The sequence below is a fragment of the Narcine bancroftii genome, chromosome 14, assembly GCF_036971445.1.
Source record: "Narcine bancroftii isolate sNarBan1 chromosome 14, sNarBan1.hap1, whole genome shotgun sequence".
Classification (NCBI taxonomy): domain Eukaryota; kingdom Metazoa; phylum Chordata; class Chondrichthyes; order Torpediniformes; family Narcinidae; genus Narcine; species Narcine bancroftii.
In genome coordinates, this window is record NC_091482.1 from 19,819,172 (window position 1) to 19,839,424 (window position 20,253).

The following is a 20,253-nucleotide window of genomic DNA, read 5'->3' on the forward strand; positions in this document are numbered from 1 at the left end:
TATAGGTTCCATCACCGTACAAGCACTTTTTGCTCTTTAATCTGTATAGGTTCCATCACCGTACAAGCACTTTTTGTCTTTAATCTGTATAGGTTCCATCACCGTACAAGCACTTTTTGCTCTTTAATCTGTGTAGGTTCCATCACCGTACAAGCACTTTTTGCTCTTTAATCTGTGTAGGTTCCATCACCGTACAAGCACTTTTTGCTCTTTAATCTGTATAGGTTCCATCACCGTACAAGCACTTTTTGTCTTTAATCTGTATAGGTTCCATCACCGTACAAGCACTTTTTGCTCTTTAATCTGTATAGGTTCCATCACCGTACAAGCACTTTTTGCTCTTTAATCTGTGTAGGTTCCATCACCGTACAAGTACTTTTTGCTCTTTAATCTGTGTAGGTTCCATCACCGTACAAGCACTTTTTGCTCTTTAATCTGTATAGGTTCCATCACCGTACAAGCACTTTTTGCTCTTTAATCTGTATAGGTTCCATCACCGTACAAGCACTTTTTGCTCTTTAATCTGTGTAGGTTCCATCACCGTACAAGTACTTTTTGCTCTTTAATCTGTATAGGTTCCATCACCGTACAAGCACTTTTTGCTCTTTAATCTGTGTAGGTTCCATCACCGTACAAGCACTTTTTGCTCTTTAATCTGTGTAGGTTCCATCACCGTACAAGCACTTTTTGCTCTTTAATCTGTATAGGTTCCATCACCGTACAAGCACTTTTTGCTCTTTAATCTGTATAGGTTCCATCACCGTACAAGTACTTTTTGCTCTTTAATCTGTATAGGTTCCATCACCGTACAAGCACTTTTTGCTCTTTAATCTGTGTAGGTTCCATCACCGTACAAGCACTTTTTGCTCTTTAATCTGTATAGGTTCCATCACCGTACAAGTACTTTTTGCTCTTTAATCTGTATAGGTTCCATCACCGTACAAGCACTTTTTGCTCTTTAATCTGTGTAGGTTCCATCACCGTACAAGCACTTTTTGCTCTTTAATCTGTGTAGGTTCCATCACCGTACAAGCACTTTTTGCTCTTTAATCTGTGTAGGTTCCATCACCGTACAAGTACTTTTTGCTCTTTAATCTGTATAGGTTCCATCACCGTTCAAGCACTTTTTGCTCTTTAATCTGTATAGGTTCCATCACCGTACAAGCACTTTTTGCTCTTTAATCTGTGTAGGTTCCATCACCGTACAAGCACTTTTTACTCTTTAATCTGTGTAGGTTCCATCACCGTACAAGCACTTTTTACTCTTTAATCTGTATAGGTTCCATCACCGTACAAGCACTTTTTGCTCTTTAATCTGTATAGGTTCCATCACCGTACAAGCACTTTTTGCTCTTTAATCTGTGTAGGTTCCATCACCGTACAAGCACTTTTTACTCTTTAATCTGTGTAGGTTCCATCACCGTACAAGCACTTTTTGCTCTTTAATCTGTGTAGGTTCCATCACCGTACAAGCACTTTTTACTCTTTAATCTGTGTAGGTTCCATCACCGTACAAGCACTTTTTGCTCTTTAATCTGTGTAGGTTCCATCACCGTACAAGCACTTTTTGCTCTTTAATCTGTATAGGTTCCATCACCGTACAAGCACTTTTTACTCTTTAATCTGTGTAGGTTCCATCACCGTACAAGCACTTTTTGCTCTTTAATCTGTGTAGGTTCCATCACCGTACAAGCACTTTTTGCTCTTTAATCTGTATAGGTTCCATCACCGTACAAGCACTTTTTACTCTTTAATCTGTATAGGTTCCATCACCGTACAAGCACTTTTTGCTCTTTAATCTGTATAGGTTCCATCACCGTACAAGCACTTTTTGCTCTTTAATCTGTATAGGTTCCATCACCGTACAAGCACTTTTTGCTCTTTAATCTGTATAGGTTCCATCACCGTACAAGCACTTTTTGCTCTTTAATCTGTATAGGTTCCATCACCGTACAAGCACTTTTTACTCTTTAATCTGTATAGGTTCCATCACCGTACAAGCACTTTTTGCTCTTTAATCTGTATAGGTTCCATCACCGTACAAGCACTTTTTGCTCTTTAATCTGTATAGGTTCCATCACCGTACAAGCACTTTTTACTCTTTAATCTGTATAGGTTCCATCACCGTACAAGCACTTTTTACTCTTTAATCTGTATAGGTTCCATCACCGTACAAGCACTTTTTGCTCTTTAATCTGTGTAGGTTCGATCACCGTACAAGCACTTTTTGCTCTTTAATCTGTATAGGTTCCATCACCGTACAAGCACTTTTTGCTCTTTAATCTGTGTAGGTTCCATCACCGTACAAGCACTTTTTGCTCTTTAATCTGTGTAGGTTCCATCACCGTACAAGCACTTTTTGCTCTTTAATCTGTATAGGTTCCATCAACGTACAAGCACTTTTTGCTCTTTAATCTGTATAGGTTCCATCACCGTACAAGCACTTTTTGCTCTTTAATCTGTATAGGTTCCATCACCGTACAAGCACTTTTTGCTCTTTAATCTGTGTAGGTTCCATCACCGTACAAGCACTTTTTACTCTTTAATCTGTATAGGTTCCATCACCGTACAAGTACTTTTTGCTCTTTAATCTGTATAGGTTCCATCACCGTACAAGCACTTTTTGCTCTTTAATCTGTATAGGTTCCATCACCGTACAAGCACTTTTTACTCTTTAATCTGTATAGGTTCCATCACCGTACAAGCACTTTTTGCTCTTTAATCTGTGTAGGTTCCATCACCGTACAAGCACTTTTTGTCTTTAATCTGTATAGATTCCATCACCGTACAAGCACTTTTTGCTCTTTAATCTGTGTAGGTTCCATCACCGTACAAGCACTTTTTGTCTTTAATCTGTATAGGTTCCATCACCGTACAAGCACTTTTTGCTCTTTAATCTGTATAGGTTCCATCACCGTACAAGCACTTTTTGCTCTTTAATCTGTATAGGTTCCATCACCGTACAAGCACTTTTTGTCTTTAATCTGTATAGGTGCCATCACCGTACAAGCACTTTTTGTCTTTAATCTGTATAGGTTCCATCACCGTACAAGCACTTTTTGTCTTTAATCTGTATAGGTTCCATCACCGTACAAGCACTTTTTGCTCTTTAATCTGTGTAGGTTCCATCACCGTACAAGCACTTTTTGTCTTTAATCTGTATAGGTTCCATCACCGTACAAGCACTTTTTGTCTTTAATCTGTATAGGTTCCATCACCGTACAAGCACTTTTTGTCTTTAATCTGTATAGGTTCCATCACCGTACAAGCACTTTTTGCTCTTTAATCTGTATAGGTTCCATCACCGTACAAGTACTTTTTGCTCTTTAATCTGTATAGGTTCCATCACCGTACAAGCACTTTTTGTCTTTAATCTGTATAGGTTCCATCACCGTACAAGTACTTTTTGCTCTTTAATCTGTATAGGTTCCATCACCGTACAAGCACTTTTTGTCTTTAATCTGTATAGGTTCCATCACCGTACAAGCACTTTTTGCTCTTTAATCTGTGTAGGTTCCATCACCGTACAAGCACTTTTTGCTCTTTAATCTGTGTAGGTTCCATCACCGTACAAGCACTTTTTGCTCTTTAATCTGTGTAGGTTCCATCACCGTACAAGCACTTTTTGCTCTTTAATCTGTGTAGGTTCCATCACCGTACAAGCACTTTTTGTCTTTAATCTGTATAGGTTCCATCACCGTACAAGCACTTTTTGCTCTTTAATCTGTATAGGTTCCATCACCGTATAAGCACTTTTTACTCTTTAATCTGTATAGGTTCCATCACCGTACAAGCACTTTTTGTCTTTAATCTGTATAGGTTCCATCACCGTACAAGCACTTTTTGTCTTTAATCTGTATAGGTTCCATCACCGTACAAGCACTTTTTGTCTTTAATCTGTATAGGTTCCATCACCGTACAAGCACTTTTTGCTCTTTAATCTGTATAGGTTCCATCACCGTACAAGCACTTTTTGCTCTTTAATCTGTGTAGGTTCCATCACCGTACAAGCACTTTTTGCTCTTTAATCTGTGTAGGTTCCATCACCGTACAAGCACTTTTTGCTCTTTAATCTGTATAGGTTCCATCACCGTACAAGCACTTTTTGTCTTTAATCTGTATAGGTTCCATCACCGTACAAGCACTTTTTGTCTTTAATCTGTATAGGTTCCATCACCGTACAAGCACTTTTTGCTCTTTAATCTGTATAGGTTCCATCACCGTACAAGCACTTTTTGCTCTTTAATCTGTGTAGGTTCCATCACCGTACAAGCACTTTTTGCTCTTTAATCTGTGTAGGTTCCATCACCGTACAAGTACTTTTTGCTCTTTAATCTGTGTAGGTTCCATCACCGTACAAGTACTTTTTGCTCTTTAATCTGTGTAGGTTCCATCACCGTACAAGTACTTTTTGCTCTTTAATCTGTATAGGTTCCATCACCGTACAAGCACTTTTTGCTCTTTAATCTGTGTAGGTTCCATCACCGTACAAGCACTTTTTGCTCTTTAATCTGTATAGGTTCCATCACCGTACAAGTACTTTTTGCTCTTTAATCTGTGTAGGTTCCATCACCGTACAAGCACTTTTTGTCTTTAATCTGTGTAGGTTCCATCACCGTACAAGTACTTTTTGCTCTTTAATCTGTATAGGTTCCATCACCGTATAAGCACTTTTTACTCTTTAATCTGTATAGGTTCCATCACCGTACAAGCACTTTTTGTCTTTAATCTGTATAGGTTCCATCACCGTACAAGCACTTTTTGTCTTTAATCTGTATAGGTTCCATCACCGTACAAGCACTTTTTGTCTTTAATCTGTATAGGTTCCATCACCGTACAAGCACTTTTTGCTCTTTAATCTGTATAGGTTCCATCACCGTACAAGCACTTTTTGCTCTTTAATCTGTGTAGGTTCCATCACCGTACAAGCACTTTTTGCTCTTTAATCTGTATAGGTTCCATCACCGTACAAGCACTTTTTGTCTTTAATCTGTATAGGTTCCATCACCGTACAAGCACTTTTTGTCTTTAATCTGTATAGGTTCCATCACCGTACAAGCACTTTTTGCTCTTTAATCTGTATAGGTTCCATCACCGTACAAGCACTTTTTGCTCTTTAATCTGTGTAGGTTCCATCACCGTACAAGTACTTTTTGCTCTTTAATCTGTGTAGGTTCCATCACCGTACAAGTACTTTTTGCTCTTTAATCTGTGTAGGTTCCATCACCGTACAAGTACTTTTTGCTCTTTAATCTGTATAGGTTCCATCACCGTACAAGCACTTTTTGCTCTTTAATCTGTGTAGGTTCCATCACCGTACAAGCACTTTTTGCTCTTTAATCTGTATAGGTTCCATCACCGTACAAGTACTTTTTGCTCTTTAATCTGTGTAGGTTCCATCACCGTACAAGCACTTTTTGTCTTTAATCTGTGTAGGTTCCATCACCGTACAAGCACTTTTTGCTCTTTAATCTGTGTAGGTTCCATCACCGTACAAGCACTTTTTGCTCTTTAATCTGTATAGGTTCCATCACCGTACAAGCACTTTTTGCTCTTTAATCTGTGTAGGTTCCATCACCGTACAAGCACTTTTTGCTCTTTAATCTGTGTAGGTTCCATCACCGTACAAGTACTTTTTGCTCTTTAATCTGTATAGGTTCCATCACCGTACAAGCACTTTTTGTCTTTAATCTGTGTAGGTTCCATCACCGTACAAGCACTTTTTGCTCTTTAATCTGTATAGGTTCCATCACCGTACAAGTACTTTTTGCTCTTTAATCTGTGTAGGTTCCATCACCGTACAAGTACTTTTTGCTCTTTAATCTGTGTAGGTTCCATCACCGTACAAGCACTTTTTGCTCTTTAATCTGTATAGGTTCCATCACCGTACAAGCACTTTTTGCTCTTTAATCTGTGTAGGTTCCATCACCGTACAAGCACTTTTTGCTCTTTAATCTGTGTAGGTTCCATCACCGTACAAGCACTTTTTGCTCTTTAATCTGTATAGGTTCCATCACCGTACAAGCACTTTTTGCTCTTTAATCTGTGTAGGTTCCATCACCGTACAAGCACTTTTTGCTCTTTAATCTGTGTAGGTTCCATCACCGTACAAGCACTTTTTGCTCTTTAATCTGTATAGGTTCCATCACCGTACAAGCACTTTTTGTCTTTAATCTGTGTAGGTTCCATCACCGTACAAGCACTTTTTACTCTTTAATCTGTGTAGGTTCCATCACCGTACAAGCACTTTTTGCTCTTTAAACTGTGTAGGTTCCATCACCGTACAAGCACTTTTTGTCTTTAATCTGTGTAGGTTCCATCACCGTACAAGCACTTTTTGCTCTTTAATCTGTGTAGGTTCCATCACCGTACAAGCACTTTTTGCTCTTTAATCTGTGTAGGTTCCATCACCGTACAAGCACTTTTTGCTCTTTAATCTGTGTAGGTTCCATCACCGTACAAGCACTTTTTGCTCTTTAATCTGTGTAGGTTCCATCACCGTACAAGCACTTTTTGCTCTTTAATCTGTGTAGGTTCCATCACCGTACAAGCACTTTTTGCTCTTTAACCTGTGTAGGTTCCATCACCGTACAAGCACTTTTTGCTCTTTAATCTGTGTAGGTTCCATCACCGTACAAGCACTTTTTGCTCTTTAACCTGTGTAGGTTCCATCACCGTACAAGCACTTTTTGCTCTTTAATCTGTATAGGTTCCATCACCGTACTGCTTGTTTGCCTCACTTTCATAGACTCTGTGCCAGCTTCCTGAAAAAATACAGATGCAAAAAAATTTAAGATTGCCCCATCTTTTCTGGCTTCATACAAAGCCAACCACTTTGATCTTCAAGAGAACCAATTTTGTCCCTTACTATCCCTACTGAGGGTGTAGGTCAATTGGATGTAATTGGGCAGCCACGGGCTCGTGGGCCAAAAGATGTATGTCTACATCTTTTTAAAATCCTTTTGCTCCTAATATATGTGTAGAACCCCTTAGGGATTTTTCTTCACATTGTTTCCTCCTAAGCTTTTTCCTCCATTTTTTAATTCTCCAAGTACTTCATTTGCTCCTTCCTGCCTAAATGCACCCCTCCTTTCTTATCCAGATCTCCAATATCCCTCAAAATGCCATTTTATATGACCAATAACGTTGCCTTTAATCCTAACAGGAACATACAAACTCTGTACTCTCAAAACTTCGCCGTTGAAGGCCCTCCACTTACAGAACACAACCTTGCCAGAAAACAATGTGGGCTTATCCACGCTTTTTCGATCCCTTCTCAATTCCTCAAAATTGGCCGTTCCCCAATCTAGCATCTCAACTTGAGGACCAGACCTATCCTTCTCCATAATTATCTTGAAACTAATGGCATTATGATCCAAAGTGATCCTCCACACATACTTCTGTCATCTGTCCTGTCTCGTTCCTTTACAGGAAATCCAGTATTGCATTCTCTCTAGTTGGTACCTGGATAGGTTGATTTAGAAATCTGTCCTGAACATATTTGACAAATTCTAAGCCATCAAGCCCTTTTACAGAATGGGAATCCCAGTCAGCACGTGGAAAATTAAGATCACCTACTACTATCACAACCGTCTGCTATCTCCCTGCAGATTTCTTCCTCCAATTTTGCTGACTATAATGCCACCCCATTAATGTGGTTATTCCTTTCCCATTCCTGAGCTACAGCCTTTAGCCTCAGTAGAATGAGCCCTGTAGTCTGAGCACGGCCGTGATATTTTCCCTGACAAACAATGCCCCTCTTCTCCCTTTCATCCCACCCACTCTATCGCATTTGAAAGAACAAAACCCCAGAACATTGAGCTGTCAGGCCTGCAACCAAGTTTCACAATGTCATAAAACCATGTGCCAATCCATGCTCTAAGCTCGTCTACCTTTCCTAAAATACTTCTGGCATCCCCCTGCAAATTTAGTTTACACACTCCTGGAACAGCACTAACAAACCTTCCCAAGAGGATATTAATCCCCTTCCAGTTCAGACACAAACTGTTCTGCCAGTACAGGTCCTTCCTTCCCTGGAAAGGAGCCCGATAATCCAAAGACCTGAAGCCCTCCCTCCTGCACCATCTCATTATCCACCTCCTAAGCTGCATTATCCTCCTATTTCTAACCTCACTAACACGTGGCACGAGTAGATCACAACCCTAGCGGTCCTCTCCTTCAACTTCACACCTAACTCCCTAAATTCTCTCTGTCGGACCTCATCACCCTTCCGACCTACACCATTGGTCCCTAAATGGAGCATGATATCTGACTGATCACCCTTCCTCTCAAGAATGCCATGAACTCAATCTGAGATATCCCAGACACTTCCACCTAGGAGCCAACATACCATCCGGGATTCTCTGTCTCTTCCACAGAACCTCTTATCTGTTCCCCTCACTATTGTACCCCCTATCACTACAGCTTGTCTCTTCTCCTCCCTCCCTTTCTTAGGCACAGGACCAGACTCTGAGCCAAGAGACCTAATTATCACAGCTGGTCCCTGGTAGGTCATCCCCTCAACAGTATTTAATGCGTTATTGATGGGAACAGCCACAGGAATACCCTGTACAGCCTGCTTTTTCCCTTCTCCTCTTCTTCCTTGGTGTGATTGCATCCCTGTAACTTATGTCTATCACTCACTCAGTCTTCCAAACTATCGTCCAACTCCAGTTCCAATTCCCTATAGTTTTTGGGAAGTCTTTAATGGCAAAGAGAAGAGGAGTTGTAGGATTAATTCAAAGGGTTTATTCCATGACTGACTGAATCATTAAGGGAGTACTGAAGAAGAAAAAAAGCAATTTGATGGTAGAAAGATATTACAATGGGAGGAAAGTCAAGTCAAATCTCCAGTCATTACACATGTTGGTATTTCCATGAGGGATGCCTGTCCAAATCCAGCATGAAACAACAGCACATGGGAGAGTCTGCCTAAAACAAAGGCATTCCTAGAATCCACAGAAGGTTACAGTTATCCTGATGTATTTGATGTATTAAAGCAAGGTTTGTATCTCAAGGCCACAAATATGAAAACATGGCAATTTTCCAACTTTAAATATTAATTCCCAAGCATAGCAAGCCTTCATACTTCTGTCTTTCCATCAATAGACACAAAACATTTCTGAAAAAAAAATTACTTTTCAGGCTCTAATCTCTTTTCTGTCCAATGTCATTTTGTCATGTTGGCTTGAGGGCTGCCTGAGAGAGGAAAGGTCAGACAATGAGTGGATTGTCTAGACATGGAAGTCAGATCTCAAAAGCTAAAAACAAGAATACTCTCTGTTGCCAATTCTCTGTTCGAATTGTGAGCCAGGACTTCTGAGGGACAATAGGCTGGAGAGATTCATCTGATCATCGGAAAGAGGTGGAACCCATAGGAAAAGAAATAGGATATTCAGCCCATTGAGTTTGTACTGCCATGAGCTGATTCATTTTCAAATTCAGAATCAGGATATATTGTCATGAACAAGTCATGTGTTTGGCGGCAGCGTCACAGGGCAAACATTCATATTATAACCATCTTATGACATTACTTTTTTAAAATTAATAACATTAATAGAGCACCAAAAGTAAGGCAGTGTCTTTGGTTCATCAATTATTCAAGAATCTGATGGCAGCTGGGAAGAAGCTGTCCTTGTGCCGTTGAGTACTCGTCTTTAGGCTCCTGTACCTTTTTCCCAATGGTAGCAGAGTGAAGAGGGCATGGCCTGGGTGGTGGGGGTCTTTGAGGATTGAGGCTGCTTTTTTGAGACACCGCCTCATGTAGATGTCCCCGATGGAGTGAAGACTGGTGCCTGTGATATCACAGGCCAAGTTAACAACCCTCCGGAGTTTATTCTTATCCTGAGAGTTGGTACCTCCATAGGAGGCAGTGATGCAACCAACCAGAATGCTCTCCACGGTACACCTGTAGAAGTTCACAAGAGTCTTCGGTGACCTACCGAATGTCTTCAGATACCTCACAAAGTATAGCTGCTGGCGAGCCTTCTTTGTGATTGCATCAACATGGAGGCTCCAAGACAGATCCTTGGAAATGTTGACACCCATGAATTTGAAGTTCTTGACCCTCTCCACTACTGAGTCCTCGATGTGGACTGGGTCGTGTTCCCCTGTCTTCCTCCTGAAGTCTACAATCATTTCCTTGGTTTCGCTGATGTTGAGCACAAGGTTGTTGTTGTCACACCATTCAATAAGTTGAATTATGTCACTCCTGTACACTTCCTCATTGCCGTTTGTGATTCTGCCGACAACTGTGGTGTCATTGGCGAACTTGTAAGTGGCATTGGAATTGGCCAGGCCACACAGTCATGGGTGTATAACGAGTAGGCTAAGCACACATCCTTGGGGTGCACCTGTGTTGGTGATTAGTGAGGAGGAGATATTATTTCCAATTTGTACTGACTGTGGTCTTCCGATGAGAAAGTCAAGGATCCAGTTGCAGAGGAGGGTACAGAGGCCTAGAGTTTGTAGCTTCTCAATCAGCACTGAGGGAATAATGGTATTGAAGGCTGAGCTGCAGTGTATGAAGAGCATCCGTATGTATGAATTGCTGTTTTCAAGGTGATCCAAAGCTGAGCGGAGAGCCAGCGATATTGCATCTGCCGTGAGTAATTGTGATGATGACTGAATTGCAGTGGGTCCAAATCTTTACTTAGGTACATGCTAATTCTGGCCATGACCAGCCTCTCGAAGCATTTAATCACCACAGAAGTTAGTGCTGCTGGGTGGAAGTTATTTTGGCAGTTCACACTACTCTCCTTGGATACGAGGATGATTGATGCCCTTTTGAAGATGGTGGGAACCTCTGACCGCCACAATGAGAGACTGAAAATGTCCGCGAACACTCCAGCTAGTTGACTGTGCAGAATTTCAGTCCCCTACCAGATACGCCATCAGGGTCTGGGTACACCCTCTTGAATGATGTTCTGACATCACCCTCAGAGACAAATATCACAGGGCCCTCAGCCTTTTCAGGGATTCTACTAGGTAATATTTGGTTCTTCTCAAAATGGGCATAGAAGGTGTTCAGCTCATCAAGTAATAAAACATCACAGCCATCTATAGTGTTCACCCTCACGTTGTAGGCTGTAAAGACATGTACTCCCTGGCATAGCTGGCTTGTATTTGTCTCTGCCTCCAGCTTCCTCCAGAATTACCACTTAGCTTTGGAGATGGCCTTCCGCAGTCATACCCGGACTTCTTGTAAAACGCCCTAGTTCTTACCCTCAGCAAGTTGCGGATTCTCTGATCATCCAGGGCTTCTGGCTGGGGAACATCTGGCATTTGCGCATGGGCTCACACTCATCCACGCAGGTCTTGAAGAAGTTGGTGACACCTTCATGTCTATGGATGAGTTCTTGGATGTGTTCCAGTCCACCGAATCAAAGCACTCCCACTCAGCCCCACTGCTCGGCCTTCTCCCCATAATCTTTGATGCCCTGGCTAAACAACAACATATCAATCTGCGTCTTAAATAAATCCAATGACCTGGCCTCCACAACTACCTGTGGCAATAAATTCTGCAGATTTACCTCCCTCTGGCTGAAGACATTCCTACACATTCTGCTCTAAGCGGACACCCTTCAATCCTGGCCGTGCCCTCTTGCCCTGGAGTCTCCCCCCATGGGAAATGACCTTTCTACATCTACTCTGTCCATGCCTTTCAACATTCAAATGTTTCAATGAAATTCCACCCACCGCCCCCCACGCCCCACCCTTCCCCCTCCACCCCTCATTCTCCTAAAGTTTGTCCTGTATCTGCCTGGAATAGAAACAATTAAAAATGTATTTTGTTATCTACTCAGACAATGTTATATTTGAAATAAAATCTAATTATTAATTAACAATAATATAACACCTTATCTAATTTATCTAAGCTTAACTAAACATTTACTATGTCAGTACATTTTACAGCACATTGAATCTGTACCAAGGTTGGCATCGTCTATTTCGAAGGTGTTTCATGCTGTCTCTTTTTATGGCTCTCAACAGTGTTTTAGTCCTCTTTTAATAACTAATACAATCATTTGCTTTAATTAACATTTATTTTTGTAAATTTATTGTTTGCATATTTACCTCCTGGAAACAAATATTAAATATTTGCGAATTTTTTTCTGGTCCATGGTTCTAACATATTTTAATAAATTGATTTCTTTAATACTTCCCACTTAATAAATATCAGTAAATGACATTGAGAGATAATTATTTTCTTTGGATTTTTATGTCCTTTCCCACCCGACCGTGGGTGCAAATTAAATGCCAGGATCAGCTAGACATTTGAATGTTCCATCACACCAATAAATCTGAAACCCTAATGGGGCGGTCTTCGAGTTTGTAATTTGCTCCTTGATTCCAAGGGTGGAGAAATTGTTGTATGGTGTCCCATCTAATTATTCTTAAATTGAACAGTACTTTGTGAAGGTGTTGTAGCTCCACCAGAGGGTACTACCACTGCGGGTTACTGTGAGAGAGCGATTCAGAATCCTTCGCCCTTTCCCCACCCAAGGTGGAAAGTTTTCATTATCACACAATACATTTAAGTAATTAATATCAAGCAACCTAATCTTTTGCTTCCTACATTTTTTGAATACTCTCAGTTAACCCAATGATGGAAACAAGTAAAAGGTAATCATTTCTCAATTCTTATTAATTCAAAACAAGAGATTTTAGAAGGACATAAACTAGTTTAGAGCTATTTTACAGATTGAATTTGGATCTTTCCTCATGAATATTTTTTTAAGGACTCTTTTGCACTTTATTTTTTTTCTGTATTGCTATTTGTTTACATTCTTTCAATTGTTTACCTGTCTACATTCTTTTAATTTTTTTAAATTTTTCACACTGAACCATATCAATCAAAATACATACAAACATTTCCCTCTTCAATATACACAGTGGCATTTTCTCTCCTTTTTTCCCCCTACCTTCCCTCCCCCCTTCTCACCCCGTCCAAACCCATTAAACGTTCCTCTTGAATATTTTCAAGATAACAATAATATTGCATGCACCCCTCTATGTGACCAATCTTCTTTTTCCTCATGTCCTCAAATCATACTTTCTTGTATTGTATATTTTATCAGCATTACTGACAGATTCCAAAAAGCTACAAAAGCAAGCATTAAATCGCCCAATCGTCATGCATCTCCCTTGATTTCTTTTATATCTCTTACAAGGTTGGAGCATCACTGGCAAATAGATAATTCAATCTTTTTTCAATTGCCACTTTTTTAACTGTTTTCCTTGAGTCGAGAGCATTGTTGGAGGCGTTATTTCTTACACATCCCCCACTGTCTCTGGGAAGATGGTGAAGAGTCACGTAGTTGAACCCATAATGTGGAGTGGATAATTCCGGGAGTTAGACCAGCAGCAGTGAAGGAAGAATGTTATATCTTTTAAGAACCTGCAAGATTTGTTAAAGTTCTGACTGCTATTTTGAAGGAATTCATAGGTGCTGACAACAGATTGCAAACAAACAAATGTGGTTCCCAAAAATGACAATCTAACAATCTAACAAATCAATCCATTGGAAACAAAATAGAAGAGTGTCCATATTTGCATAGTGTATGGCAATTAATATTATTTCAGAAGAATTACGTTTTACATTACATCACAGACTTCTTCGGGATCACATGAAGCCCATAGTGAGACAAAACTTGCGAAGGTAAGAGTTGAATATGAATTAATGGAATTGTTGAGGCAACTAACCCATTATCCACGTTAAAACTGAATCAAGTTGCAACAAACAATGTTTCACATAGTACATTATTCAATCTTGAGGAAGGAAGTGAGTTCCAGTCTGTCTTAAATGTCACTTATTTCTACAATAACTGCTTGACTCTCAATAGCTGTGGAAGTGGCCTAGAAAGCCGTTAGGTTGTACAATACGTTGTGACAAATCAATAAACTCACTCCCCATCTTCTCAGGGAACTAAAGTTGGACAAGGAATGCAGCAACAGTCGTGTTACCCACATGTCAGGAAGAAAAAGGAAGTCTTCCCCTGACAACATTGCAGTCCTGAAGTCCCTTCTGTAATCCTATCTTTACTGGTAAAAGTGACAATAGATTCCCATTTTTTTTTTAAAATGTGGTTATTTGCATTGTTACCAATGGCAGCACTTCTTAACCCATCTCTATTTGCACCAGAATTTAACAGACCTCTGCTGGGTCAGAGGTCTATTAAGATCCAACTGAGGAAAATCATTTAAAGGCTAAAACAGGTAGTAATTTCTTTCCCTCGTCATTTATCTGACTAATGGCATTTAACAGAAAGTACAACTCCTTTGATGTAACAATTGATATTCATCTGATTTGGCTATCAACTTGCAATCATAATTTTTTTTCTCTAGTCAGCCATAAAATGATAAAAGTCTGAGCATAAGAAATATTAATTTTGTTAACAATTAATCACAATTATTCTATCATCCTGCCATTTTTTCAAAATTGAAACATTAAGATACAGATCCCACTTGATATCGACAAAGAGATTCCCTGGTCCACCTGCACATCTCGGCAAGCACTACCTCCAGGTTTTTATTTTTAATTAGGCTGCTCGAGTTGATTATTCGGCTCTAGGGCATCGATCTGTTTTACTGCGTCTTCCGTAAGCCGGTGACAAAACTGTATGTGTATGTGGTGATATGTAATTACACCACCAGCTCACCAGGGGTCATCCCGGTGACCTAGAATGTCGCAGTTAAATTTAGACAGTGTAGATTAAAAGAGGGAAGCTTTCATTCAGCTCGCGTTCATTTCTCGCTGCCTGGGAGTCCATAGGGGCCAAGCAGAAAGCAACACCACCTCTGTTATAGTGCCTACAGCATTCACCTCAAAGTCAGTTTCATCAGTTGACAAAAGGCAAGCTTGAAATCGAACTGAAAACACAAGAGAGGTTCCCACGCTCAAAATGTTACTGTCAATCCCTCCCTTGTAGCAGAGTTCAGTTTGCTTTTGCTCCTTTTTTTTCTTTAGCTCAGCATTATTTCAAGTCTCTGCAAAACAGTGAAAAGTTGGACGACCCCAGTTCATGTGGGCTTGTTTTCCTTTATTGCTGTTCATCTTGGCTCTGCTCAATCTCTTCCTTTCCCCATCTCAGTTTCTGCTTATCGTCGTGACTAGAAATGTGGATGGAGAATCTACTTGTGAATGAACTGTGATCACTGAGATTGCATTATCTTTGCCTCATTTGTTTAGTTACCATGTTCTTCAGAAGACAACTGGTCTGGATAACCTTGGAAATATACGCTGGGAACATTTTGGTCTCCTTTTCCTTGCCTGGGTGATTGTTTATTTCTGCATATTTAAAGGGATTAAGTGGACTGGAAAGGTACGTTTGCAGTCAGTTATCCGATTGTCTGATGGACACAAGCTTGCAATTTCTAAAGTTATTTTATCAAGCAACAGGAAATTTTTAAAAAAGATCAAAATTGTAATTTTTATAGATAGAACAACAGAACAATTACAGCACAGAAACAGGCCTCAGCCCCTCTAGTCTGCGCCAAACCATTATTTTCCCCTAGTCCCACTGACCTGAACCCAGCCCTCCATACCCCTCCTGTCCACGTACCTGTCCAAATTCCTCTTAAATGTTAAAATTGAGCTCGCATTCACCACCTCAGCTGGAATCTCATTCCACACTCCCACCACTCTCTGTGAAGAAGTTACCCCTCATGTTCCCCCAAACTTTTCCCTTAACCCATGTCCTCAGGTTTGTACCTCACCAACCTTCAGTGGAAAAGCCTATCTACATTTACTCTGTCTGTCCCCCTCCTAATTTTAAATACCTCTATCAAATCTCCTCTCATTCTTCTGCTCTCAAGGGTATAAAGTCTTAATGTTTTACCTTTCCCTGTAACTCAGTCCCTGAAGTCCGGGCAACAATGCTAGTAAATCTTTTCTGCACTCTTTCCATCTTATTGATATTGTTCCTGTAGTTAGTTGAGAAAATTGCATACAATACTCCAAATTTGGCCTCATCAATGTCTTGTACAACTTTAACATAACATCCCAACTCCTGTACTCAATCCTTTGATTTATAAAGGCCAATAAGCCAAAAGCTCTCTTTACAACACTATCCACCTGTGACACCACTTTAAGGGAATTTTTTATTTGTATTCCCAGATATCCTCCAATGAGAATAATAAAAGTTTATAGCTCAAAAGTAGGAGGTTTAATTCATTGTTTCATTCAGTGCTTTATGTTAATTGGCTATGTCGCTTCCCCATGTGGCCTCTTCATTGCGCCTATGCATGGTTTTGATCGTCTTCAAAGTCACATCTTCTTTCCTTCCTTTCTGCAGAGGAACCTCTCAACATTTTCTCCTCTCATATCAGTGACCCATCCGCAATGACTCCCAAATGGGAGAAAATTGTCTTTCTAAATTCATTTCATAATAATTATAATTTGAAAATCTAGGGTGGCACGGTTAGTTGGTGTGGCAGCTAGCGCTACGCCTTTACAGCGATCAAGACTGGACCGAAGTTCAAATTCCGTGCTGTCTGTAAGGAGTTTGTATGCTCTCCCCCTGTCTGCGTGGCTTTTCCCCGGGTTCTCCGGTTTCCTCCTGCCCTTCAAAATATACCGGGTGGGGTTTAGGTTAATTGGGTATAAATTGAGTGGCACAGACTTGTGGGTCGAAATTGTCTGTTACCATGTTGTATGTCAAAATTTTAAAAATGTAATTTTAAAAAAATAGTTTCAACTTGTTCCCTCTCCCAATTCTGGAAGGTAAGATCTCCCTCAGAACTATTTGTAAATCCAAGTATCTTATGTAAAGGTATATATTGTCTTAAATGTCCTTTGCAATAATAGGGCTATCTGAAGTGCACAGAGTGATGTGACTGTAGCTGAAGCAATATACTATGCAAATAGAATACAGTTTCTTTCTCTATAACCTTATTTATGAAGCCCAACATGCCATCAGTTTATGTTAAGGATCTGGCCTGGATTTTCACATTAGCAGTGAACAGTTGAGGTGCCACCATTGTTAAGGAGCTTAAAAAGATCCAACTTTTTTTATATTCAGGCATCACGGGTAGGAGATCCAAGGTGTCCAGCAACTAAGCTATCATCTAGCAGACTGAGCAGCCAATCATACTATAGATGGGAGGCACAGTTGGCGTAGCGGTTAGCACGATGCTTTTACAGCGCCAGTGATTGGGACCGTACCAGGGTTCAAATCCCACGCTGTCTGTAAGGAGTTTGTACGTTCTCCCGTGTCTGCGAGGGTTTTACTCTGGTTTCCTCCCACTGTTCGAGATGTACTGGAGGTGGAGGTAAATGGGGTGTAAATTGGACGGCATGGACCCAATGGGCCGAAATGGCCTGTTACTGTACTGTGCATCTAAACTAAATTAAAAATTTTAAAATTTTAAATTAAAATTCCAGGAAGGAGAAAACAGGGAAGTCAAAATCCCCATCTTTCCTTTTTAAACATGCACTGGTACTTCTCATCACTAACCTGCAGAGCAATGGTTCTTTGTAGTGATCTTGGTCCTTAGATCCAGCCCCTGACAAGTTGAAAGGACTGTGCCGGGAGCCTGGTGTGAACTACCACATCCTCTGGTGCTCCCACAGCAGTAAAAAGGCAATCTCGTTCCGGCATGGCCATGTGTGGGGCGGTGGGGGGGGGGGGGGGGGGCGGGGTGATATGGGATTAACAACCCAAGTCTTGGGGAGTGATTGTATATTCAAAATTTTAAATAAAGTATTTAAAAAAACAGCCCAAGCCTCACGGTGGTGTTGATCACGCTGGCGCGAGCATTGAAGCTATATGGTACAGCAGTGCAGGGCTCAGGCCGTGAGAATGGTGATAAATCTCCAGGCTGGTGTAGAATCTGGGTGGTCTTTCAGTCCATGGAGTAGGTGCCACAACTCCCCAACCTGCACTCACATTACTGAGACGGAATGCTGCCCTGAGCCCTCACAGAACATAGGCATCTACAGCACAGTCCAGTCACTTCAGCCACAGTATTGTTCCAACCTAATAACCTGAGAGGCTCCATCAATAACCACAGAGTCATAGGCTGCAGGAACGATAGGCTTTAATGCACACAAGACTTTGGCTGGCCCGGATCCAGGTACAGGACTGCTGGAAAGGGGGAGGTAACGTGACCTTTATGGCCAGGGCAAAAAGGGGAGGAGACTTAAGGGATGAGTCATTAGTGGGCGGGCCAGCCTCATATATACAGTAACTGGGAGGGACTATACAATGGAGGGAAACATATCAGTACATAACCTATTCTAACTGCCTAGAATTTCCCCACTGCTTTACCCTCCATTTTTCTCAGCTCCATTCACATACCTAATAGTGTCTTTAAAAATCCTATTGTGTCTGGGTTAAACACTTATCTCCTACATCCCCTTGTACCTATTCTCAAGCACCTTAAATCTGTGGCCCCCCTCATGTTAGCCATTTCAGCTCTGGGAAAATGCCTCTAGCCATCCACCCAATCAACCTCTCTCAACACCTTCTATCAGGTCACCCCTTCCCTTCTGTCAACTCCAAAGAGAAAAGGCCAAGTTACTATTCTCGTAAGGCTCTCCAAACCAGGCAGCATCCTTGTAAATCTCCTCCGCACCCTTTCTACAGTATCTAGGGAGGTGACCAGAACCAAACACAATATTCCAAGTGGAGTCTGATCAGCTCTACCAGTGAGCCAGTCCACCCAACCCCAGATCTCACAGGCAACCATTGCACACTGTCGCACATTGAGCGATGAGGTGATGTGATTACCTTCATTCTTTTGAGGCTGTGGCATCATGGAGTTGAGCCCTCAGCCAGCATCCCTGCACAGCATTGGGTAGAAGTGGGAAGGCAAGGGACCCGTGCCTGGTCCCCAGGGCAGCAACTCTCTCAGTGGTTCGTCTCTATACATAATGGTGCCTTTAAGCACTGGTTCCATGAGTGCCCTCATTCCAGAAAACACACCCACATAGTGAAGAAAGTTACCAGAATATTACATAGAGCAAAATAAAGAATGAAGCCTAAACTTAAGATAGAAACCGTATCATTAAAAAAAATTAATTTAAAAAATAGCAATTATTCAACCATGTCTCTCTTCATTCACACCTCAATGATCTTAATTACATGTTAATTCTTATTTTACTTATACGTGTTTACAAAATTCCTTACTTTCACTTCATATTGTTCATCATGCTAGAAATCGATCATTTAAAAGACATTTAATTTTCCCTCTCCATCTTCCTAATGCATTTTGGTTTCTCACGATAATTTCAGTAGTGTTAGTCCAGTTTACCTATCTCGGCTGCACCATTTCATCAGATGCAAGGATCGACAATGAGATAGACAACAGACTCGCCAAGGCAAATAGCGCCTTTGGAAGACTACACAAAAGAGTCTGGAAAAACAACCAACTGAAAAACCTCACAAAGATAAGCGTATACAGAGCCGTTGTCATACCCACACTCCTGTTCGGCTCCGAATCATGGGTCCTCTACCGGCACCACCTACGGCTCCTAGAACGCTTCCACCAGCGTGGTCTCCGCTCCATCCTCAACATCCATTGGAGCGCTTACATCCCTAACGTCGAAGTACTCGAGATGGCAGAGGTTGACAGCATCGAGTCCACGCTGCTGAAGATCCAGCTGCGCTGGATGGGTCACGTCTCCAGAATGGAGGACCATCGCCTTCCCAAGATCGTGTTATATGGCGAGCTCTCCACTGGCCACCGTGACAGAGGTGCACCAAAGAAAAGGTACAAGGACTGCCTAAAGAAATCTCTTGGTGCCTGCCACATTGACCACCGCCAGTGGGCTGATAACGCCTCAAACCGTGCATCTTGGCGCCTCACAGTTTGGCGGGCAGCAACCTCCTTTGAAGAAGACCGCAGAGCCCACCTCACTGACAAAAGGCAAAGGAGGAAAAACCCAACACCCAACCCCAACCCACCAATTTTCCCTTGCAACCGCTGCAATCGTGTCTGCCTGTCCCGCATCGGACTTGTCAGCCACAAACGAGCCTGCAGATGACGTGGACTTTTTACCCCCTCCATAAATCTTCGTCCGCGAAGCCAAGCCAAAGAAAAAAAAAGTCCAATACCATTGTCATATGAAGTTAATGATCAGAGAATTTAGTGGCCCAATTCAATAAATTACAGTAAATCTAGCATTAAACTGCAAGGATATCTAACTTAAAATGTCAGGATTTGGCCCAAATCACTTCCTGCAAAGCTATACTCAATACACTTATCACTGTGCCACTCTCACAGCTTCCTGCATTTGAGCAGCCGAAGTTG

At 41.3% G+C, this 20,253-nt stretch overlaps 1 protein-coding gene across 2 annotated transcripts in view; it reads left to right on the forward strand.

The window, feature by feature from the left end:
• The window catches only part of LOC138750025 (sodium- and chloride-dependent GABA transporter 1), a 148,763-nt gene that overhangs the window by 64,214 nt on the left and 64,296 nt on the right, over positions 1-20,253 (forward strand). For both annotated transcript variants that reach the window (XM_069912183.1, XM_069912182.1), the window contains exon 4: positions 15,191-15,323. In XM_069912183.1, the coding sequence (XP_069768284.1) occupies positions 15,191-15,323 (133 nt within the window). The remainder of the gene's footprint in view (positions 1-15,190; positions 15,324-20,253) is intronic.